Source organism: Capricornis sumatraensis, chromosome 17 (assembly GCF_032405125.1).
Source record: "Capricornis sumatraensis isolate serow.1 chromosome 17, serow.2, whole genome shotgun sequence".
In the NCBI taxonomy this organism is placed as follows: Eukaryota; Metazoa; Chordata; class Mammalia; order Artiodactyla; family Bovidae; genus Capricornis; species Capricornis sumatraensis.
The window spans coordinates 47,763,658-47,784,786 of record NC_091085.1 but is presented as its reverse complement, the minus strand read 5'-3'; the positions used below and the strand labels follow the sequence as shown (position 1 = coordinate 47,784,786).

The window sequence follows — 21,129 nt, the reverse complement described above, 5'->3', positions numbered from 1 at the left end:
ATTATTTTAAGAATTGCCTGAATATACAGTACAATTATGACTAATCTAAATCCATTTTCAAATAACACTATACCTCTCCACAGGTAATGCAATCTCTTTATTATAAATTATTTCCAGCTCCTCCTTCCTATCTCTTATAATACTCTTGTCATTCATTTCTCTTACCCATAAGCTATAATCACCCACTGTGAAATCTTTAAGTGTCATTTCAGGAGTGCTCCAAAGAACTTCGTTACCATAGTCCTTTAGGTCTCGGTGTAAAGAATTCAATGAGAGCAAAGTGGTAGATAAGAAGTGACGCATTAGAATTGGATGCTTGTGAGGCTTACAAGCAGGTGGGCAAGAAATGCTATGCTCTGAGAACCTACTGGGCTCCAGTTTTATAATCAAAAGAAAAGTGGAGAGGGAGAGGAAGACCTTATCTGTCTCTCTTGAGTAGGCAGTTTCTCCTCCAGGTTGAGCAGGAAGTTTCCTTGTCCCTACATGGTCAAGCTAGTTGCAGAAATTATTGTTTCGTATGTGTGCAGACAGCATGTCACAGAGATCATTAACTTACTGAGCACACTGGGCAGTGTGCGGTTCTCAGGCACCACTGCTTTGTTGTTTTGGGGAATGTCTCATGCTTCTACTGCATGGTTTTATTGCTAAGCAAATATGGTTGGCTTTGTGGTTTAGCAAACTTGTTTTCTTGAGTGATCATTAACTTACAGGGGTCATATATATATATAATATATATATATATATTTTTTACTTACAACCCCCTAGTGGGATTAACAATATAATCACCTACTTTGTCCTTTTATTCTGTCCCTATCAAATATATTGTTGCTATTATTATTTTGAAGTTATCTATTAAATCAATTAAACATAAAAATCTTATTTTTACCTTTGTTTACTCTTTTTTTCATGTTCTACCTTTCTTCATGTAGGTCAAAGTTTCTGACTATAGCATTTTCTTATCTATGAAGAAATTATTTTAACATTTCTTCCAAGGCAGATATAGTAGTGAGAGATTTCCCCCCTCCTTTTTTTTTTCTTTTTTTTTTTTGGTCTGAGAAAGTCTATTTCCTCTTCTCTTTTGAAGGATAATTAACTAACTTGATTCAGAATCATGCATTGGTGGATTTTTCTTTCAGCACTCTAAATGTTCCACTCCACTCATTTGCCTGGTTTCCGGAGAGATATCTGATGTAATTCTATTCTTGCTTTGCCATGGGTAAGGTAATTTTCTGCTCCAGCTTTTTTCAGTATTTTTTTTCTTTGTCTGACATTCTGCAATTTGAATATGATATACTGACATGTAGATAATTTTGTATTTATCCCATTTGGTGTTTTCTGAACTTCATGAGTCTCTGGTTTGGTATCTACCATCAATTCTGGAAAATTTTCAGGCACTATTAGTTCAAATATTCGTATCCTTTCTTTTCTGTTTGGTATTCACATTACCTATATCTTACACGTTTTTGTAATTTTCCATAGTTCTTGAATATTGTTCTTTTTTTAAAAAGTCTGTTTTTATACTGAAATTTGAGATGTTTCTATTGACATATATTCAAGTTCATGGATTATTTCTCAGCTGTGAAAAGTGTTCTTCATTTCTGTTTCAGTGTTTTGTTTTCTAGCACTTTCTTTTGATCCTTAGAGTTTTTTATTTCTCTGCGTATGTTGCACATCTGTTCCTACATGTTGTCTAATTTCTCCAGTAAACCTCTTAGCATATTAACTGTAAGTATTTTAAGTTCCCACTCTGATAATTTCAAAACCTCTACCAATTTCAAGTCTGCTTCTGATGCTTGCTCTATTTGTTCAGCCTGCTCACCCTTCAGCATGTGTTGCAATTTTTTATAAGCCAGGCATAATGTATCAGGTAATAGGAACTGAGATAAGCAAGTCTTTAGTGTGACCTTTCATGTCAAAATGGCCACGAGTTAAGCTGTGTTTAGTATTTGCTGAGCAGAGGTTTCACTTTCCTTTAATGCCGTTTGTCTTCTCTGCTCTTCTGTTTCCTTAGAAACTTCTTCCTGAACTGTGTCTCTGTCCTGCAGCTCTCAGTTATAATCCACTGCTACTGTAACTGGGAAACTTTTAATACGATCATCAGGAATTGGGAAGGGGATGCATTCTATAATCTTGTGATTAAATCTCCATTTTTAGTGAGCTGAAATCCCTGGGCTATGAATAGTTGTTCAGCTTTCTTGTGATGACAGGCATGACAACTTGCAAAATCTTCAAATATCCAAGTGGGAACCAGCAGTTCTTTTTCTCCTCACGTGAGACAGGCTTGAAGGAGCAGAAGTTGTCTAATTATTCTCCCTCAAGGTCAGATAGAGCTCTGATACAGAAATAACCTTTGAGGACTAGCTTTGTTTCAACTCCCAAGTGGTTCAGTGGTAAAGAGTCCAGCTGCCACTGCAGGAGATGTGAGGGATGCTGGTTCGATCCCTGGGTGGGGAAGATTCCCTGGAGAAGGAAATGGCAACCCACACCAGTATCCTTGCCTGGGAAATCCCATGGACAGAGGAGCCTGGTGGGCTACAGTTCATGGGGTCCCAAAGAGTCGGACATGGCTGAGCAACTGAGTGTTCATGCAGTCTTTGTTTCAGGGACAGGAAGTTCTATGTGCATTTCAAAGCTATTGCTCCTCCTCCTTGCCGGACCCAAGAGGGAATTCCTCTCTTATCTTCACAGGAAAAACCAGTAGAACTCCTCAATGTAAAAATCATGAAAGTGTGGGCGTTGACCTAAGCCTAAATCCTGCTGCCTCAGAGTTTTCCACTCTGAGTCAAGTTCACACTTGGTCTCAAGCTGTTCTCTGATTACTGCCCCTATCCGTGACTGGCCACAGTGGCTTTTGCTCCTAGTCAGCTGGGATTGTCTGCTTCAATTTCCAGACAGGTGATTTGGCCGGTGACCTCAGTTCTCTGGCAGGTGTAAAAAAAAATCACTGATTTTCAGTTGGTTCAACTTTTTTCTTATTCTGGCAGTAGTGACAATTTCCAAGATCTTCATATGTCAGAGCAGAAATGAAAAGTTGTAATAATAATATTTTATATCCATTATATCTTTTGACCACACAAAAGGGTGTTGATGGACAATTAATCAGTCAATCAAAGAAAGAAATGAAAATTTTTATTTGAGCCCAGTTTGAGGATTATAACCAGGAAGAGCATCTCAGAAGTCAAGGCACAGTTATGTAAGTTTTTTGAGACAGAGAGCTATATATCAAATGACATCTTAATGACAGTTTATATAATCCAGACTAAACATTATCATAGTAGATTACGTGATCCTTTACAAGATTGAGAAAAATGTTATCTTTTAAGGAGTTGTCTTATCAATGCTGGAAGAATGTTACTCTTTATGATTGAGCAAGTATTCCAAAGAATGCTCAAACTACCGCACAACTGCACTCATCTAACACGCTAGTAAAGTAATGCTCAAAATTCTCCAAGCCAGGCTTCAGCAGTACATGAACTGTGAACTTCCAGATGTTCAAGCTGGATTTAGAAAAGGCAGAGGAACCAGAGATCAAAATGCCAACATCCGCTGGATCATCAAAAAAGCAAGAGAGTTTCAGAAAAATATCTACTTCTGCTTTACTGACTATGCCAACGCTTTTGACTGTGTGGATCACCGCAAACTGTGGACAATTCTGAAAGAGATGGGAATACCAGACCACCTGACCTGCCTCTTGAGAATCTGTATGCAGGCCAGGAAGCAACAGTTAGAAATGGACGTGGAATAACAGACTGGTTCCAAATCGGGAAAGGAGTACGTCAAGGCTGTATATTGTCACCCTGCTTATTTAACTTACATGCAGAGCACATCATGAGAAATGCTGGGTTGGATGAAGCACAAGCTGGAATCAAGATTGCCGGGAGAAATATCAATAACCTAAGATATGCAGATGACACCACCCTTATGGCAGAAAGTGAAGAACTAAAAAGCCTCTTGATGAAAGTGAAAGAGGAGAGTGGAAAAGCTGGCTTAAAGCTCAGCATTCAGAAAACTAAGATCATGGCATCTGGTCCCATCACTTCATGGCAAATAGATGAGGAAACAGTGGAAACATTGAGAGACTTTATTTTGGGGGGCTCCAAAATCACTGCAGATGGTGATTGCAGCCATGAAATTAAAAGACACTTGCTTCTTGGAAGAAAAGTTAGACAACTTATTAAAAAGCAGATACATTACTTTGCCAACAAAAGTCTGTCTAGTCAAGGCTATGATTTTTCCAGTAGTCATATATGGATGTGAGAGTTGGACTGTGAAGAAAGCTGAGTGCTGAAGAATTGATGCTTTTGAACTGTGGTGTTGGAGAAGACTCTTGAGAGTCCCTTGGACTGCAAGGAGATCCAACCAGTCAATCCCAAAGGAAATCGGTTCTTAATATTCATTGGAAGGACTGATGTTGAGGCTGAAACTCCAATACTTTGGCCACGTGATGTGAAGAACTGACTCATTTGAAAAGACCCTGATGCTGGGAAAGATTGAAGTTGGGAGGAGAAGTGGACAACAGAGGATGAGGCGGTTGGATGGCATCACCGACTTGATGGACATGAGTTTGTGTAAACTCCAGGAGTTGGTGATGGACAGGGGGGCCTGGTGTGCTGCAGACCATGGGGTTGCAAAGAGATGGAGACAACTGAGTGACTGAACTGAACTGAACTGAACAGAAGTGTTCCTGCTGGTTTGGGAGGTCTGGTCCATGCATAAATGCACATCCACAATGCAGAGTGTGGAGCAGTCAATGGTCAGAGGAGAAATTTTATGTTTAAAATTTTCTTGTCTTCCCATGTATGTGTATGTGTGGGCAACTTAGTCATGTACGACTCTTTGTGACTTTATGGACTTTAGCCTGCTAGGTTCCTCAATCCATGGGATTTTCCAGGCAAGAATACTGGAGTGGGTTGCCATTTCCTTCTCCAGGGGATCTTCCTGATCCAGGGATTGAACCCAGGTGGCAGGTGGACTCCTCTCCACTGAGCCATGAGGAAAACCCCCAGGTATTAGTCTTTTAAAAAAATGAAGCAAAACAGAAAATCTCCCCAGAGGACTGTGATGGTCTCCTGCAATGGCAAGAGAATGGATTCTTTACCCCTAAGGTATCTGGGAATTCCTGTCTTGCCATAAAATATGAATTTTATTTCACAAGGGCAAAGTACACAGGTCTTATTATTGGCATTTTACATACTAGAAAACTGAAGTTGAGAGAGAATGAATGACTTTGCCAAAATAAAGGGTCAGAAGGTGAAGGTAAGCCACATCTTCTAGAGGTTACCAAGACTCCTTCAACGCAAAACTTCATGCTCGGGCATTAATACACACGAAACAACTTGAAAAAAGCATTTGGGTTGTCCATGTTTCAGATGTCTCTGCAGCCTGATGTAAAAAGCCCTGGAGAGGGATATTCCATAACATCCCTCAAGCCTGACTCAGTCCCTAACTCATACTCAGATTTTATGGAATTCACAACAATGGGAGTCTCAGTTTCTCAGTGAATTTGGAGCAAGACCTAATCATGTGATCATTCACTGAGGTCTTTTGTAATCACAGAAAGAAGCAATTCTAGGTTATATTTAGGCTCTGCATTTTTGGAAGAGAGACAGTTTGTATATGTGTATCTGTGGCTATGGATATGTGGAAAGGGGAACTTGTTTCTCCAGAGTTTTTCTGAACTGTTAAATTTGTTCTTTCCCTGAAGTGAAAAGCCTTAGCTCCTTTAATTCTTTAAATGGGATGACACTTTACCTTCCCATCTGCTTAATTACAATGATAGCTTATAAATGTGGTTGATATTTAAAACAAGACTTCCTTCCAGGGTTTCCTTTGTCTTTGAACTGTCCTTAGGCTTTCTCATTGTAACTCCACAACCATTACCAACCGTTGAAATGTCTCAGTGCAAAGTCACTTCCTCAGAGACGCCTTCCTTGAACTTCCTCTTTCCGAACCTGTGTGTTCATAGCTCTGTCCCTTGCTATTCTGGAATCTTCACGAGGGTAGACTGGGCACAAGTCACGGCTGATCCCCAGGACAGACAGTCCAGGACAGTGCTGTCCACTAGATACTTCTGCAGGAATAGAAATGGTCTGTAATCCACACATGTGGCTACTCGTACTGAATTTTTTATCCTAATTTAAATTTAAATAGCTAAATTCAGCTTGTGGTCACATCTCTGATAGTGGGGGACTAGAGCCATGTTTCTCAAAATCTTAAATCAAGATGTCACTAAGATGCTTAGTGACCCATTCGCTGGGTAATTCAACGTAATTTCACAACTATTGATCTAGAATGGGATTCTCAATCCCGGCTTCACATTAGACTAACCTGAAGGAAGTTTTAAAAGAAAATATGTCCCAATCACACTTCTAGAGATTATATTTCAGTTGGCCTGGAGCAGGGTCCAGGTATTATTTTTTGTTCTTTTTTTTTTTTTTTTTTTAATTTGGCTGCCTTGGGTCTTTGTTGCTGCATGCAGGCTTTTTCTCTAGTTGCAATGAGCGGGGGCGGCTTCTTGTAGTGGCTTCTCTTGTTGCAGAGTGCAAGCTGTAGGCACAGGGCAGGCTTCAGTAGCTGCAGCTCCCAGGCTAGAGCACAGCTTCAGTAGCGGTGGTGCACAGACTTAGATACTCCATGGAACGTGGGATCTTCCCTCACCAGGGAGCAAACCCATGTCTCCTGCCTTGGCAGGTGGACTCCTCTCCACTGAGCCACGAGGAAAACCCCCAGGTATTAGTCTTTTTAAAAAATGAAACAAGACAGAAAATCTCCCCAGAGGACTGTGATGGGCAGACAAGCTTGAGTCTAGTAGATGTGTTCTCACCTGCTCCTCAAAACAGACCCAATAAATATACAGATAAGTGGTCTGGGAGCTTTTATAAAGGGTGGTGATGTCAAGTAAAATCTTGTGATGTTGCAAGAGATATTAGTGACATTGGTGGTTCAGATGAATTTCTTCACATTCTGTAAAAAAGAAAACACAGCTTTAGATAATCTTTAACAGTTGTGAAATTCCTTGTCCTTTTATCCATTAACAGTATCAATCATACCATGCGCTGGGAGATTTAGTGAGGGTGACTCCTTGAGTTCCCTAAAACAATCACGTTTTAAAATACACAAAAGCCTTTCTAGTTTGCTGGTTGATTGACAAGGGGCCTGTTGACCGCACAACAAAGTCACATGACCTGCACTGCCCGGCAGCTGAAGGAAGGTGTTTCCCAACCTAACGCCCCGCAGGTCCGGGATCTCCTTTGTTAAGTTCTTCTCAGTCCTCTGTGGCCAGGTGTGCAGGTCATTGCCTCCCGGGAAGGAAAGGAGGCCAGACGAGCCTGGGAACGTGGGTGCAGGAGCCCTGCCTTCACTTTCTGCAGGTGAACAGGTAAGGAAGGTCGCGCAGGAAGTCCAGGCTGGTTGGGCGCCGGAAGAGTAAGGCGGTGCTGGTTCGGCTTCTGCGCTGGGGAGGCGGCTGTGCTGCTGCAGAGCGCCAGGGCATTTCAGCCCAGCCCGGAGCACAGAGCAGCGTGGGGACAGCAACTTAAGGAAACCCGGGTAGCTGGGCAGGGGAGGGTCTGATGATTTTTTAGAACATGCTCCTGATTGAAATAAAAAACAAGTCTCAGAGTAAGTAAATTCAAGACTGCTAATCTTAGCCAAGACACCGGCGCAGCCTGCCAGATTTGAGGAAATTAACATGAAACTAAAACCGAAATCTTAGGTGAAGTGGAGCAAGCAAAATTGATCAGAGCGTACCAAAGACTAGCAAAAAAAAAGGTCTCTATAGACGTTTAAATTGTTAGGAGAGAATTAGAGGAAAAGCTTTCAATTGCTAGGAGGGACTTAGAGGAAAAAGTTTAAATTACCATGAGAGATTTAAAGAAGTACTACTCAGTAAATCAAAAGTACTACAACAAAAATAAATAAATATGGTTTAACAATGTATCAGTAGATAGCCATTTAAAAACTTTAGTCGAGAGTATGTTAATTTAAATATTTTCAATTATTTAAATTAAATTAAACATTATAATTAAAAGTTTGAGCCTTGTTAACTTGATACTGCTGCTGCTATGTCGCTTCAGTCGTGTCCGACTCTGTGCGACCCCATAGACGGCAGCCCACCAGGCTCCCCTGTCCCTGGGATTCTCCAGGCAAGAACACTGGAGTGGGTTGCCATTTCCTTCTCCAATGCATGAAAGTGAAAAGTGAAAATGAAGTCGCTCAGTCGTGTCTGACTCCCAGCGACCCCGTGGACTGCAGCCCACCAGGCTCCTCCGTCCATGGGATTTTCCAGGCAAGAGTACTGGAGTGGAGTGCCATTGCCTTCTCCGGTTAACTCGCTGTTTGCACTAAAAAAACCTGGGAGTAATGTGCTAGAGTGGTGTTTTCTTTTCCACAAAAAATTTCATTGATTTAGAAAGAATAGACTCTTTAAAGATAATGAACATTGCCAACCCACGATGAGATTAGATCGCATGCTTTCTGCAATGTACCAGAGGCGCACGCGGTAAACTTCATTTGTCTGCATCTGCCCGTAATAACTAAGTAACTCAGTTAATGTTCACCCAGCAGTCAAAATGCAGTGTATCCATTGTGATTAGTATGCCAGGTTATTCTTTCAAGGAAATCTAAGCGGTTTTGGGCTTTCAGTATTCTTCAATAGAACCATCTTTTTGCTCACTTTGCTGTTTTTTAAGGGTGGGCATTCTCTTTGCAATGTGCTTATCAAGGATTCCGACTCCCACCCCCCCAACCCCGCCCGCCACCCCAGCCCCTTCCTTGAGTAGTTAAAATGGAAACAAAATTGCTTTCTTAGCTGAAACTAATCATGTGTCTTTAGTCCTGTGATATCCTTCCTGGATATCTCCTGTTTCTCTGAACTATTGCCTCTCTGATATTTAGCAACAATCCACCAGCTTAATCTTTGAACCAAACTCAGGTAAGCCACTGATGGAAGCCACAGGGCTGAAACTTTCTTTGCATCTAACGAGAAGATTTGTAGCATTTTTATTGACTTTTTTTAGTCTGTCGGTGTTAAATATGTCAGCACCTCTTTCTCAACTACATCCTCATGAAGGATATTGTCCAACCGGCATTTTGTTTCATTTTAAGAAAGCACACAAAATTTCAAATAGCTTTCTTACTAAAATTTATTGATCAGTATTGAAGTTATCCCTGTAATAATACCAAAGAAGATAAGTAGATAGTTGTATATAAAATATTCTCTGCAAAGAGCATTATTCTTTGACAGTGAACAAAATGAAACACCTTGAAAGTAAATGTTTATTATTGTAAAATAAAATAATAAAAGTGATTTTAGATGTATCAAATGCTTTATTCATTACATATTCATAGGAAGATATCACTATAATATTAAATTGGGGGGGGGGGGAAGAGGTGGATTGTTTTAAATTACATTCCAGAGGATTTATATACAGAAGTGAGTGAAACAAAAGGTCTGTGTGCCAAATATGATTTCAGAGTGGTATTGTGGCATGACTCTGGTTACCTCTTGTGATAAAACGACTGTTGCATTTTTCTCATGTAGCTTTTACAGCTAAAAAGTGAATAATGTTCAATAACCTTTTCCAGATATTATCTTGTGAAAAATGTCTGGGTCTTGGCTCTTTGAGTTTTGGTCCTTTTCTTCATAGTAAACCAGAGCTTTTTAATAAGCTTAGGCGTATTGTCCAGTAGAGCTTTCTGCAGTGATAGGAATATTCTGCATACAATCTGCACTGTCCATTGTGATAGGTGCTGGCTCTATGTGGCCGTTGAGCACTTGACATGTAGTTAATTTAACTAAGGAACTGAATTTTTTTCTTTTGCTAAATTTAATCAATTTTAATGAAAATGTAGTTATCCTTATGTGACCCATGGCTACCCGATTGCACAGACAGCTAGTTAGCTGCTTCCCTTTATTCTAGTGGCTGGTTATAGTATCATGCAGGACACAACTGCTGACCTTGGATTTTCAGATGGTCCTGAAGGTATTTTTCAAGAACATTACTCTTGAAGGGATTTAAGAGATTAATTTTTTTCATTCTTAATGACATTGTTTTGTTTCTCATTTTGTAAGCAACATATGTTCTGCTATACCATTCAGTTGTGTCCAACTCTTTGTAACCCCATAGATTATACAGTCCATGGAATTCTCCAGGCCAGAATACTGGAGTGGGTAGCCGTTCCCTTCTCCAGGGCATCTTCCCAACCCAGGGATCTAACCCAGGCCTCCTGCATTGCAGGCGGATTCTTTACCAGCTCAGCCACCAGGGGAGCCCATATGTTCTACTAGAAACACATAAAAGCATCAAGTAAAAATTTACAATTCACCCATAATCCCTACTCTCCAGTGGTAACTGTCTTTACTGTTTTGACATATTTCCTCCCAGTGGCTAATTTTTTTAAAATAGAGATATAGTTGACCTATCAGTTCAGTTCAGTCGCTCAGTCATGTCTGACTCTTTGCGACCCTATGAATTGCAGCATGCCAGGCCTCCCTGTCCATCACCAACTCCCGGAGTTCACTCACACTCACGTCCATTGTGTCGGTGATGCCATCCAGCCATCTCAACCTCTGTTATTCCCTTCTCCTCCTGCCCCCAATTCCTCTCAGCATCAAAGTCTTTTCCAATGAGTCAACTCTTCACATGAGGTGGCCAGAGTATTGGAGTTTCAACTTTAGCATCAATCCTTCCAAAGAACACCCAGGACTGATCTCCTTTAGAATGGACTGGTTGGATGTCCTTGCAGTCCAAGGGACTCTCAAGAGTCTTCTCCAACACCACACTTCAAAAGCATCAATTCTTCGGCGCTCAGCTTTCTTCACAGTCCAACTCTCACATCCATACATGACCAGTGGAAAACCATAGCCTTGACTAGACGGACCTTTGTTGGCAAAGTAATATCTCTGCTTTTGAATATGCTATCTAGGTTGGTTATAACTTTCCTTCCAAGGAGTAAGCATCTTTTAATGTCATGGCTGCAATCACCATCTGCAGTGATTTTGGAGCCTAAAAAAATAAAGTCTGACACTGTTTCCACTGTTTCCCCATCTATTTGCCATGAAGTAATGGGACCAGATGCCATGATCTTCGTTTTCTGAAAGTTGAGCTTTAAGCCAACGTTTTCACTCTCTTTAACTTTCATCAAGAGGCTTTTTAGTTCCTCTTCACTTTCTGCCATAAGGGTGGTGTCATCTGCATATCTGAGGTGATTGATATTTCTCCCAGCAATCTTGATTCCAGCTTGTGTTTCTTCCAGTCCAGCGTTTCTCATGATGTACTCTGCATAAAAGTTAAATAAGCAGGGTGACAATATACAGCCTTGATGTACTCCTTTTCCTATTTGGAACCAGTCTGTTCCATGCCCAGTTCTAACTGTTGCTTCCTGACCTGCATATAGGTTTCTCAAGAGGCAGGTCAGGTGGTCTGGTATTCCCATCTCTTGAAGAATTTTCCACAGTTTATTGTGATCCACACAGTCAAAGGCTTTGAAAGGCATAGTCAATAAAGCAGAAATAGATGTTTTTCTGGAACTCTCTTGCTTTTTCGATGATCCAGCGGATGTTGGCAATTTGATCTCTGGTTCCTCTGCCTTTTCTAAAACTAGTTTGGACATCTGGAAGTTCATGTATTGCTGAAGCCTGGCTTGGAGAATTTTGAGCATTAGTTTACTGGTGTGTGAAATGAGTTCAAGTGTGCGGTAGTTTGAGCATTCTTTGGCGTTGCCTTTCTTTGGGATTGGAATGAAAACTGACCTTTTCCAGTCCTGTGGCCGCTGCTGAGTTTTCCAAATTTGCTGGCATATTGAGTACAGCACTTTCACAGCATCTTCTTTCAGGATTTGAAATAGCTCAACTGGAATTCCATCACCTCCACTGGCTTTGTTGACCTATATCACTCTCTTATTTCCAGGTACACAACACAGTTATTTGATATTTCTTTTTCATGTAGCTGTCCAGTTTACCCAACACCATTTATCAAAAAGGTTTTCTTTTCCCCATTGTACATTCTTGCCTCTTTTGTCATAAAATAGTTTACTGTGTGTTTGTAGGTTTATAGCTGGGCTCTCTATTCTGTTCCATTGATCTGTGTGCCAGTTTTGTGCCAGTACCATGTGGTTTTGATTATTGCAGCTTAATGGTATGAAATTAGGGAGCATAATAACTCAAACTTTGTTCTTTCTCAAGATGGTTTTGGCTATTTGGGGTCTTTTGTGTTTCCATACACATTTTAGAATTATTTGTTCCACTTCTGTGAAAAATGTCATGCTGTTCTGACAAGAATTGTATGAAATTTGTAGATTGCCCAGGGTAGCATGGTCATTTTAACAACATTAAGTCTCTTAATACATGAGTGTGGTATATCCTTCCATTCGTGTCATCTTCAATTTTATCAATGTCTTATAGTTTTCCAAGTACAGATCTTTTACCTCTGTGGTTAGATTTATTCCCAGAGATGTTATTCTTTTTGATGCTATTGTAAATGGGATTGTTTAATTAATTTCTCTCTCTGATAGTTCATTACTAGTGTACAGAAATGCAACAGATTTCTATATTTTAATTTTGTACCCTGCAACTTTACTGAATTCCTATACTAGTTCTCACATTTTTGATGTATTTTTAGAGAAGGAAACGGTACCCACTCCAGTATTCTTGCCTAGAGTATCCCGTGGACAGAGGAGCCTGGTGGGCTGCTGTCCATAGGGTCGCACAGAGTCGAACATGACTGAAGCAACTTAGCAGCCGCAGCAGTAGCAGCACAGATATTACCATGTAATCTGCAAACAGTGACAGTTTTACATCTTTCTTTCCAATTTGAATTCCCTTTATTTCTTTTTTTGTCCACAGTGCCATGGCTAGGACTTCCGATACTGCATTCGATAAAAGTGATGAAAGTGGGCATCTTTTGTCTTGTTCCTATTCTTAGAGGAAATGATTTCAGCTTTTTACCGTTGAGTGTTGTTAGCTGTAGGTTCTTCTTGCCTGTGCCTGCTGCACATACCACCACCTATCTGAGTGTGTAGGTATGCTCAGTCGTGTTCAACTCTTTGCGATCCCATGGACTATAGCCTGCCAGGCTTCTCTAGCCGTGGAATTTTCCAGACAATAATACTGGAGTGGGTTGCCATCTCCTTCTCCAGGGGATCTTTGTGACCCAGGGATCAAACTCACATCTCTTGTGTCTTCTCCACTGGCGGGCGGATCTTTAACTCTGAGCCACCAGAGAAGCCCCAGTTTCATCATATATGGCTGTTATTATGTTAAGGTTTGCTCTCTCTCTGTCCACTTTCTTGAGAGTTTTTATCGTAAATGGATATTGGATTTTGTAGAAAATTTTGCAGAAAATTTTTCTGCATCTATTGAGATGATCATATGGTTTTTATGCTTCAATTTGTTAATGTGGTATATCACACTGATTGATTTGCAGATATTGAAATATCCTTGCATCCCTGGAATAAAGCCATCTTGATTTCATCACTTAAAATATATCATGCCACTCCCTGTGGCCTGCAAAGTTCTCTTGTATGTAACTAGTTGCTTTTTCCTTGCTGCTTTTAATAGTCTCTCTTTATCTGTAATTTTTACTGTTTTGTTTACAACGTGTCTTAGTGTGGACCTCTCTGATTTGATCTTGTTTGGGATGTTTTTGCTTACTGGATCTGGATTTCTGTTTCTTTTCCAAGGTTATAGAAAGTTTCAGCTATTATTATTATTCTTTATTTTTTTAAAAATATGCCCTTGTTGGTTATCTATTTTAAAGAGAGCAATGTATACCTATCAATCTCAAACTCTAACTATTCCTCCTCTTCCACCTTCCTCCCTTGGTAACTATAAGTTTGTTCTCTAAGTCTGTGAGTCTCTTTTTGTTTTGTAAATAAGTTCATTTGTATCAGTTTTTTTTTTTTTTAGATTGAGTATATAAGCAATATCATATGATATTTGTCTTTGTCTGACTTACTTCACTTAGTATGATAATCTCCAGGTCCATCCATGTTGCTGCAAATGCATTATTCCATTCTTTTTATGGCTGAGTAATCTTCCTTTGTATATACGTATCATATCTTTCTGCTTTCGTTTGTTGATGGTTGCTTCCATATCTTGACTTTTGTAAATAGTGTTTTAGTAAACATTGTAGTGCATGTATACTTTTGAACCACATTTTTCTCTGCCCAGGATTGCTGGATCATATTATAGGTCTTCTGCCTGTTTTTTTTTATTTTTATTTTTTATTTTTTCCATATTGAGCTACATGAGCTGTTTGTAAATTTCAACTATTATTTTTTCAAATAACGTTTTCTACCCTTTTTCTCTCTCTTCTCATTCTGGCACTGCTTAATGTGAGTACTGGGCTTCTCTGGTAGCTCGGAGGTAGAGAATCTGCCTGCAGTGTAGGAGACATAACAGGTGCAGGTTTGATCCCTGGGTCAGGAAGATCCCCTAGAGGATGGCTTGGCAACCCCCTCCAGGATTCTTGCTTGGAGAATCCCATGGACAGAGGAGCCTGGGGGGTCTACAGTCCATAACGTTGCAAAGAGTCAGACACAACTGAAGTGACTGAGCCCAATGTGAATGTTAGATGCTTGATGTTGTCCCAAGGATCTCTTAAACTATCCTTAGTTTTACAATTCTTTCTTTCTGTTCAGCTTGGGTGATTTCCACTACTCTGCCTTCCAGTTAGCTGATCCCGTCCCGTGTATCATCTAATCATCAACTGTTATTTTTCTCTAGTATACTTTTTATATCAATTGTTGTATTCTTCACCTCTCTTTGGTTCTTCAGATTTTCTAGCTCACTGTTAAAATTCCTATTGTTTCATCCATTCTTAAGTTCCTTGAGTGTCTTTATGATCATTACCTGAACACTTCATTGGGTAAATTTCTTTCTTCACTTCACTTAGCTTTTCTCGTTTAGGTTTATCTTGTTTTTCTATTTTGAAACTATTCTTCTGTCACCTCATTTTTCCAGTTCTTTGTTTGTGTTACTCCATATTAGGTAGGTTGGCTATATTTTCTGATCTTGGAGAAGTAGCCATAAGTAGTAGACATCCTATGCATCTCAGTATAACACTCCTCTCTGATTACCAGAGCTCTAGTGGTGCCCCCTATAGGGACTGCATGAGCCCTTCTGTTGTGTTAGAGCCAACTACTGTGGGTACACTGCTAGGTATGGCTGGCCCTCAAATCAGATGTTTGCCAGGCCCTGCCTAGTGCATAGACTACTGGCCACTGGTAGGAGGGGCCAAGTCCCAGCATGGCTGGCTATGGGGCCCAGGTCATCCCAGGGCTGCTGCCCACCTGCTGGTTGGTGAGACCAGGTCCTAACACAGCTGACTGAAGTGGACCAGGAGATCATGGAGCTAGTGCTCTGCACTGGTGGAAATAGACTTTGCTTTTGAAAGGTGAATGCAAAATCTCATGTGTTCTACTGGTGGGCTAGGACTAGCTCTAGGCCCCCCTAATGCTGAGTCAAGTCCTGGTAGCTAGCTACAAGCCAAGAGGTTCTGGAGCTAGTCTGGACTTGCCAATGGGCAGGGCCAGGTCCTGATGGTCCCAGTCCTGGTGTCAGTAGGCAGGGTCAAGTCCTGGGAATACTGGGGACTAAGCAGGGGCCTACCTATGGCTGCTAGTCTGCTAGTGGGTTAGGCTATGTCCCTGCCTTGCTGGTTGCTTGGCCTGGGTCATCACAGGAATGGTGCCAGCAGGCCTTTGGATGAGGCCGGGTTAGTGGGAGGATTTCAAAATGATGCTTTCCAGCATCTTCCCGGCAGACTGAGGTCCCAAAAATGGCTGTTGCCAACATCTGCATCCCCAGGGTGAGCGTTAGTTGCCTCCTTCCTCACCAGGCAACTCTTTAAGATTAGCAAGGGGTCTGACCCAGCTCCTTTCATATGACAACCTCTGCTCTGGGTCTTGGAGCATGTGAGGTTTTGTGTGTGTCCTCTTAAGAGCAGAGTCTGTGTTTTCTACAGCCCTCTGGGTTTCCCAAATGCAAGTCTCTCTGGCCTTCAAAGCTGGAAGGGTCCTCTCCAAAGCATGGGGTCCTCTTCCCCATGCAGAACCCCCAGCCTGGGGAGCCCAGTGTGGGACTTGGGCCCCTCACCTTGTCAGAATCCCAGCAATTATGAATATCATACTCTTTTTTGGTCACCTACAAACAGGTATGGGTCTCAACTCTACTGTGTCTCTACCCTTCCTCCCATCCCTGTTGGGTTCTTTTTTCTTTCTTTCTTTCTTTTTTGCTGCACTTCATGGTATGTGGGATCTTAGTTCCCTGACCAAGGATCGAACCCATGCCCCCTGCCGTGGAAGCACAGAGATTTGACTGCTGGACCACCAGGAAATCCCCCTGTGGTTCCTTCTTTATTTCTTTAGTCGTAAAAGATTGTTTCTGCTAGTATTCATGTCACTTTCACTGATAGTTTCTTTGTAAATAATTGTGAGTTTGGTGTGTCCATGAGAGGAGGTGAGTTCAGAGTCTTCTCGCTCCACCGTGTTGGCCACCTTCAAGAGATTTAGGAGATTGTTGAAGAGGTCTGTAGGAGATTCTTCTATCTGTTCAGTTTTTGTTTTTTGTTTTTTTTTAAGTCATAAAAGATAGTTTGATGAACTAAACTATTTGAACTATTGCACACTGAAAGGGTGCTACTGATGAAGAAAAATGACTTTACCTCTAGGGGATCCTGAGTATGTAGCAACAATACAACTTAATTATGCCCTTAAGCTTGTGTTTCAAATAGCAGAAGAGCTTGTGCTCAGAAGGTACTCAGAGTACCTTCTGTCTTCACATGTGCTGTCACTTAATTGTCACAAGACCCAATTGAAATGAATAGAATTTTGGTCCACAAGTCTTCATTATACCAGTCTACCCGCACAGGAGAATTTATCTAAAATATCATACAAATTGTAGCCAGATCTTGGAAGAAGTTAGGTTTTTCAAACTCTGAAGAAAAAGTTTGTTTTTTTTTTTTTTTTAATTGAGGTCAGTAGTCAGAAAATATTTGTTGGCAAAATAAAAGAAGAAAATGAATTAATGTGGGGTGTGGACATAAATTCATAATGTCCTAAGTTTTTAATCTAGATGAAGGACTCTTACCATACTTTTGAAAAACTGAATAGTATCATGTATTGATCATAACATGCTCACAGATTCACAACTTCTTAATTATTTCATTCTTATTTCTTTTATTTCAGAAGTTCTTGAAAAGAAGATCAAGTCAAAAGTGAATCAGCTTGCTCTTGGGCAGCTCCAGAGCCATGAACAGTAATGCGACAGACCTCACCACTGGTTTCATCGCTTCTATTGTAGCCATCCTTTTATTCGGCTCAAACTTTGTACCACTTAAAAAATATGAGACTGGAGATGGTAATTCTATTTTCTTCATTGTTAACCTTAGGTTAATTTTAAATGTGAAGTTCACTGTTTAGGTCTTCTTTAAATGATGACTGTAAAAATGAATTTTGCTGTTCCAGATGCCAAGTGAATAGAGCTTAAAGCAGTTGATAATGCCCATGCCAGGTTATCTAAGTGCTAGTCAGTATAGGATAACCTTAATATTCTGTTTCATGGTAAAGCTAGGATGAAGGAAGCTTTTTAGCCATACCTGCTATGTTTATGGGCTTCCCTGGTGGCTCAGTGGTAAAGAATCCCCCTGCCAAGGCAGGAGACACAGATTCGACCCCTGGTCCGAGAAAATCCACTGAAGAAGGAAATGGCAACCCACTGCAGTCTTCTTGCCTGGACAATCCTGTGGACAGAGGAGCTGAACAACTGCAGCAACAAAAGCTATGTTTACAAAGGAAGAAAGTTAGTCAGTTCTGTAATAATACTTGCTTTTTAAAATCCAACACACATGATATAAAAGGAAGCAGTTTGCTCATAACACAAATTTTGTGCTTGCTCATACACAATTTTGACTGACAAACATGTGAACATAGAAAACTGCACCCAGATGGATAAAGGTGCATAGCAATGCACAAAATGTGCTCACACCCTCTGCCCCAAACTACCACACCCATCCACATGTGGTGTTCAAACCCTCCCAACCTTTGCAAATAATTCATGGGCTGCAACACTTTTGACACTTATTTGCTTAAGTAAACTTCATGCCTTTTACAAGGTAAAGTGCCATATTTATTACAGAATTTGTGAATTTCTTAATCATTTAACCAGTATAAAGCTGTACTACCATTTTTTGTTAGGCTTTCTTTTAAAACAATTATTTTATCTATTTATTTTTGACAGCACTGTCTTTGCTGCTGCGTAGGTTTTTCTATAGTTGCAGCAGCAGGGGCTACTCCTTGCTGTGGTGTGAGTGCTTCTCATTGCAGTGTTCTCCTTTTGTGGAGCACAGGCTCCAGGGCGTGCAGGCTTCAGTAGCTGCAGCTCTTGGGCTCTAGAGCACAGTCTCAATAGTTGTGGCTGCTGCTGCTGTTGCTGCTGCTAAGTCACTTTAGTCGTGTCCGACTCTGTGCAACCCCATAGACTGCAGCCCAGCAGGCTCCGCCGTCCCTGGGATTCTCCAGGCAAGAACACTGGAGTGGGTTGCCATTTCCTTCTCCAATGCATGAAAGTGAAAAGTGAAAATGAAGTCACTCAGTTGTGTCTGACTCGTAGCGACCCCATGGACTGCAGCCTACCAGGCTCCTCCATCCATGGGATTTTCCAGGCAGGAGTACTGGAGTGGGTTGCCATTGCCTTCTCCTCAATAGTTGTGGAACACGGGCTAAATTGCTCCAAAGCATGTGGGGTCTTCCTGGACCAGGGATCAAACCTGTGTCTCTTGCATTGGCAGGCAGATTCTTTAGCACTGAACCATCAGGGAAGCCCTCCTATCTTTTTTAATACCTTTCTTTATGAACTTTTCAAGTGTTGTGTCCTTAGTCCCATTTCCCCCATGAGCTCTGTGGGTTTTATCACATTATTTTACCTAGTGTAGTGATTTTTGAAACATATGTGTCACATTATCATAGAATTGACTATAATGTGAATTCAGGGGAGGAGAAGTAATAGTTGTTTTCATCCACTTGCTTTTCCTATTAAAGCCAAGAAAAGGAATTGAGGATGTTATGGTGAAAGTCTGGTGAGAAGCATTGTCTTATCACCCCAATTTCTTATGTCTTTATACTACCTGGACAATAGAGTTGCAGAGCCTTTCCTTCCATAGCCTTTCTTCTTTTTCCCACTGGAGTCAGAACAGGAATGAAAAGTACTAAAAGAACAAAAACGATGCTAAAGGGTAGAGGACCTGGCTTTCGAGGTTTTACAAGAACCATGTGATCCCGGGAAGCCTGATCAGCTCGTTTGTTCTGTTTCTGATTTGTAAAATGAAGGACTTATAAAATGAAGTTCCCTTTCATCTCTGTGTTCCTAATTTTAGAGGGTAGCAGATGTTTTTCTCTCCTCCACCATGAGATTGAGTAGAAATAAGCAAAAATCTTCCAATAGAGTCTGAAGTGCTATAAATACCATTGAGTTATAACAACCTTAGTATTTCTTCCAAGGTTGATGTTTCTATGTCCTTTTAATCCCTGAACCTTCTTTCTGAGCCTCAGAAAGGTACAGATATACCCCATATCACCACATGACCTTCCAGGAACTGACAGATAGCAGCCAAGAGCATAGGAAGGGGAGTAGAAAGGCTAATTCTCAGTCTGGAATGTCTGCCTCATCACAGACACTCAACTCCAAGAGCATGGATCCTACACGTGGCCATAAAGGACTTTATGTTTATCTCAGAGTGACTCATATGATCTCCAGAGGTTCAAATTACTATTGTGCTATTCTGAAATTCTTAATGCCGTTCTCTTTGGTCAGGAATGGCACAAAGTATGACATCTGGATAAAAATATATTGACTTGGTCTTGCCCTTATTCTTTGGCAGAAAATTCTTGATCCCTGTTAAGCAGGAATGCACAATGTAGAACTAGCATTGGAGCCAAGTAAGGAATTCTAGTTTTACAAACTGTTAGCTATTTGGACAAGTTGCTTCATCTCAGATTTGTTTTCTCTGTCTCTGAACTAAGGTTAAGTATGATGTGTAGTAGTTCCAGGTGTTATAATAGAGGTGTAAAGCATCTGGAATATAGGTATGCAATAAATTGTGACTGTTATTATAACATCTCATTGATATTCCTAAGCACTAACTTTCTTATATCAGGTTGACCCCCTGACACTGATTTTTTTATTTCTAGGAATGTTTCTCCAGTGGGTACTTTGTGCTGCCATATGGTTGGTTGCCTTGATGGTAAATCTGATACTACATTGCCCTAAATTTTGGCCTTTTGCAATGGTTGGGGGCTGCATTTGGGCAACAGGTAATGTATGATATAACTTATCCTTTAATCATTTGATACTATGATCATAATAGAAGGAAATGATGATAGATACTAGAAATTAATGATTTTGTTTCTTTCATTTATATGCTCCATAAATACTTTTGGTTCATATTTTTGACTCAGATATTTTTCCTGACACTTTTCTTTTAATGATTTCTTTCTTGTTCCTGCTAGAAAATTATAGCAAAATTATTATATTTATATTATTATATAAAATTATTATAGGAAAAATGTTTCACTTGCTATTTGTTCAAGCATAAGTGCTCTGCCCTTTCTCTAACATGTTTATCAGAAAATACTTATTAAATAATCCTCTCTACTAATAGCGTTTCTAGGACTTGTCCTTAAAAGTAGACAAACACAAACACAGTATCATTTCAAAAGCACTGGCAGAAAAACAAAGACAAACAAAAATCTTCCTTTTGTTGCCTTATCACTATTGCCTGAAATTTTATAACTAGAGTTTATGCCTTTGCTTGGCCTATCAGGAATATTTTTTGTCTATTAATAGAACCCCAGGAGAGTTTTCTTTTCTTTAACAAAGAAAATCAAGGATCTCTAGAGGTAATTTGATTAAAAGCAAATAGATGTTTAAATGTTAAAAACTTATTGGGCTCCTAATTAATTTGAATCTCTACAGAATTAAGTGATTTAGTGAAGATGGTGAGTTGGAGGACAAAAGAGTTAAATTTGCACTGCTGCTGCTGCAGCTAAGTCGCTTCAGTCGTGTCCGACTCTATGCGACCCCATAGACGGCAGCCCACCAGGCTCCCCCGTCCCTGGGATTCTCCAGGCAAG

The 21,129-nt window shown here is 40.5% G+C and overlaps 1 protein-coding gene across 1 annotated transcript in view; it reads left to right on the top strand.

Moving 5' to 3' along the window:
• The first annotated feature begins 7,247 nt into the window (after positions 1–7,247).
• Positions 7,248–21,129, top strand: part of TMEM144 (transmembrane protein 144) — a 45,325-nt gene continuing 31,443 nt past the window's right edge. The window contains exons 1-3 of the mRNA XM_068990308.1: positions 7,248–7,378; positions 17,188–17,359; positions 20,188–20,310. Coding sequence (XP_068846409.1) covers positions 17,251–17,359; positions 20,188–20,310 — 232 coding nt within the window. The 5' untranslated portion in view covers positions 7,248–7,378; positions 17,188–17,250. The remainder of the gene's footprint in view (positions 7,379–17,187; positions 17,360–20,187; positions 20,311–21,129) is intronic.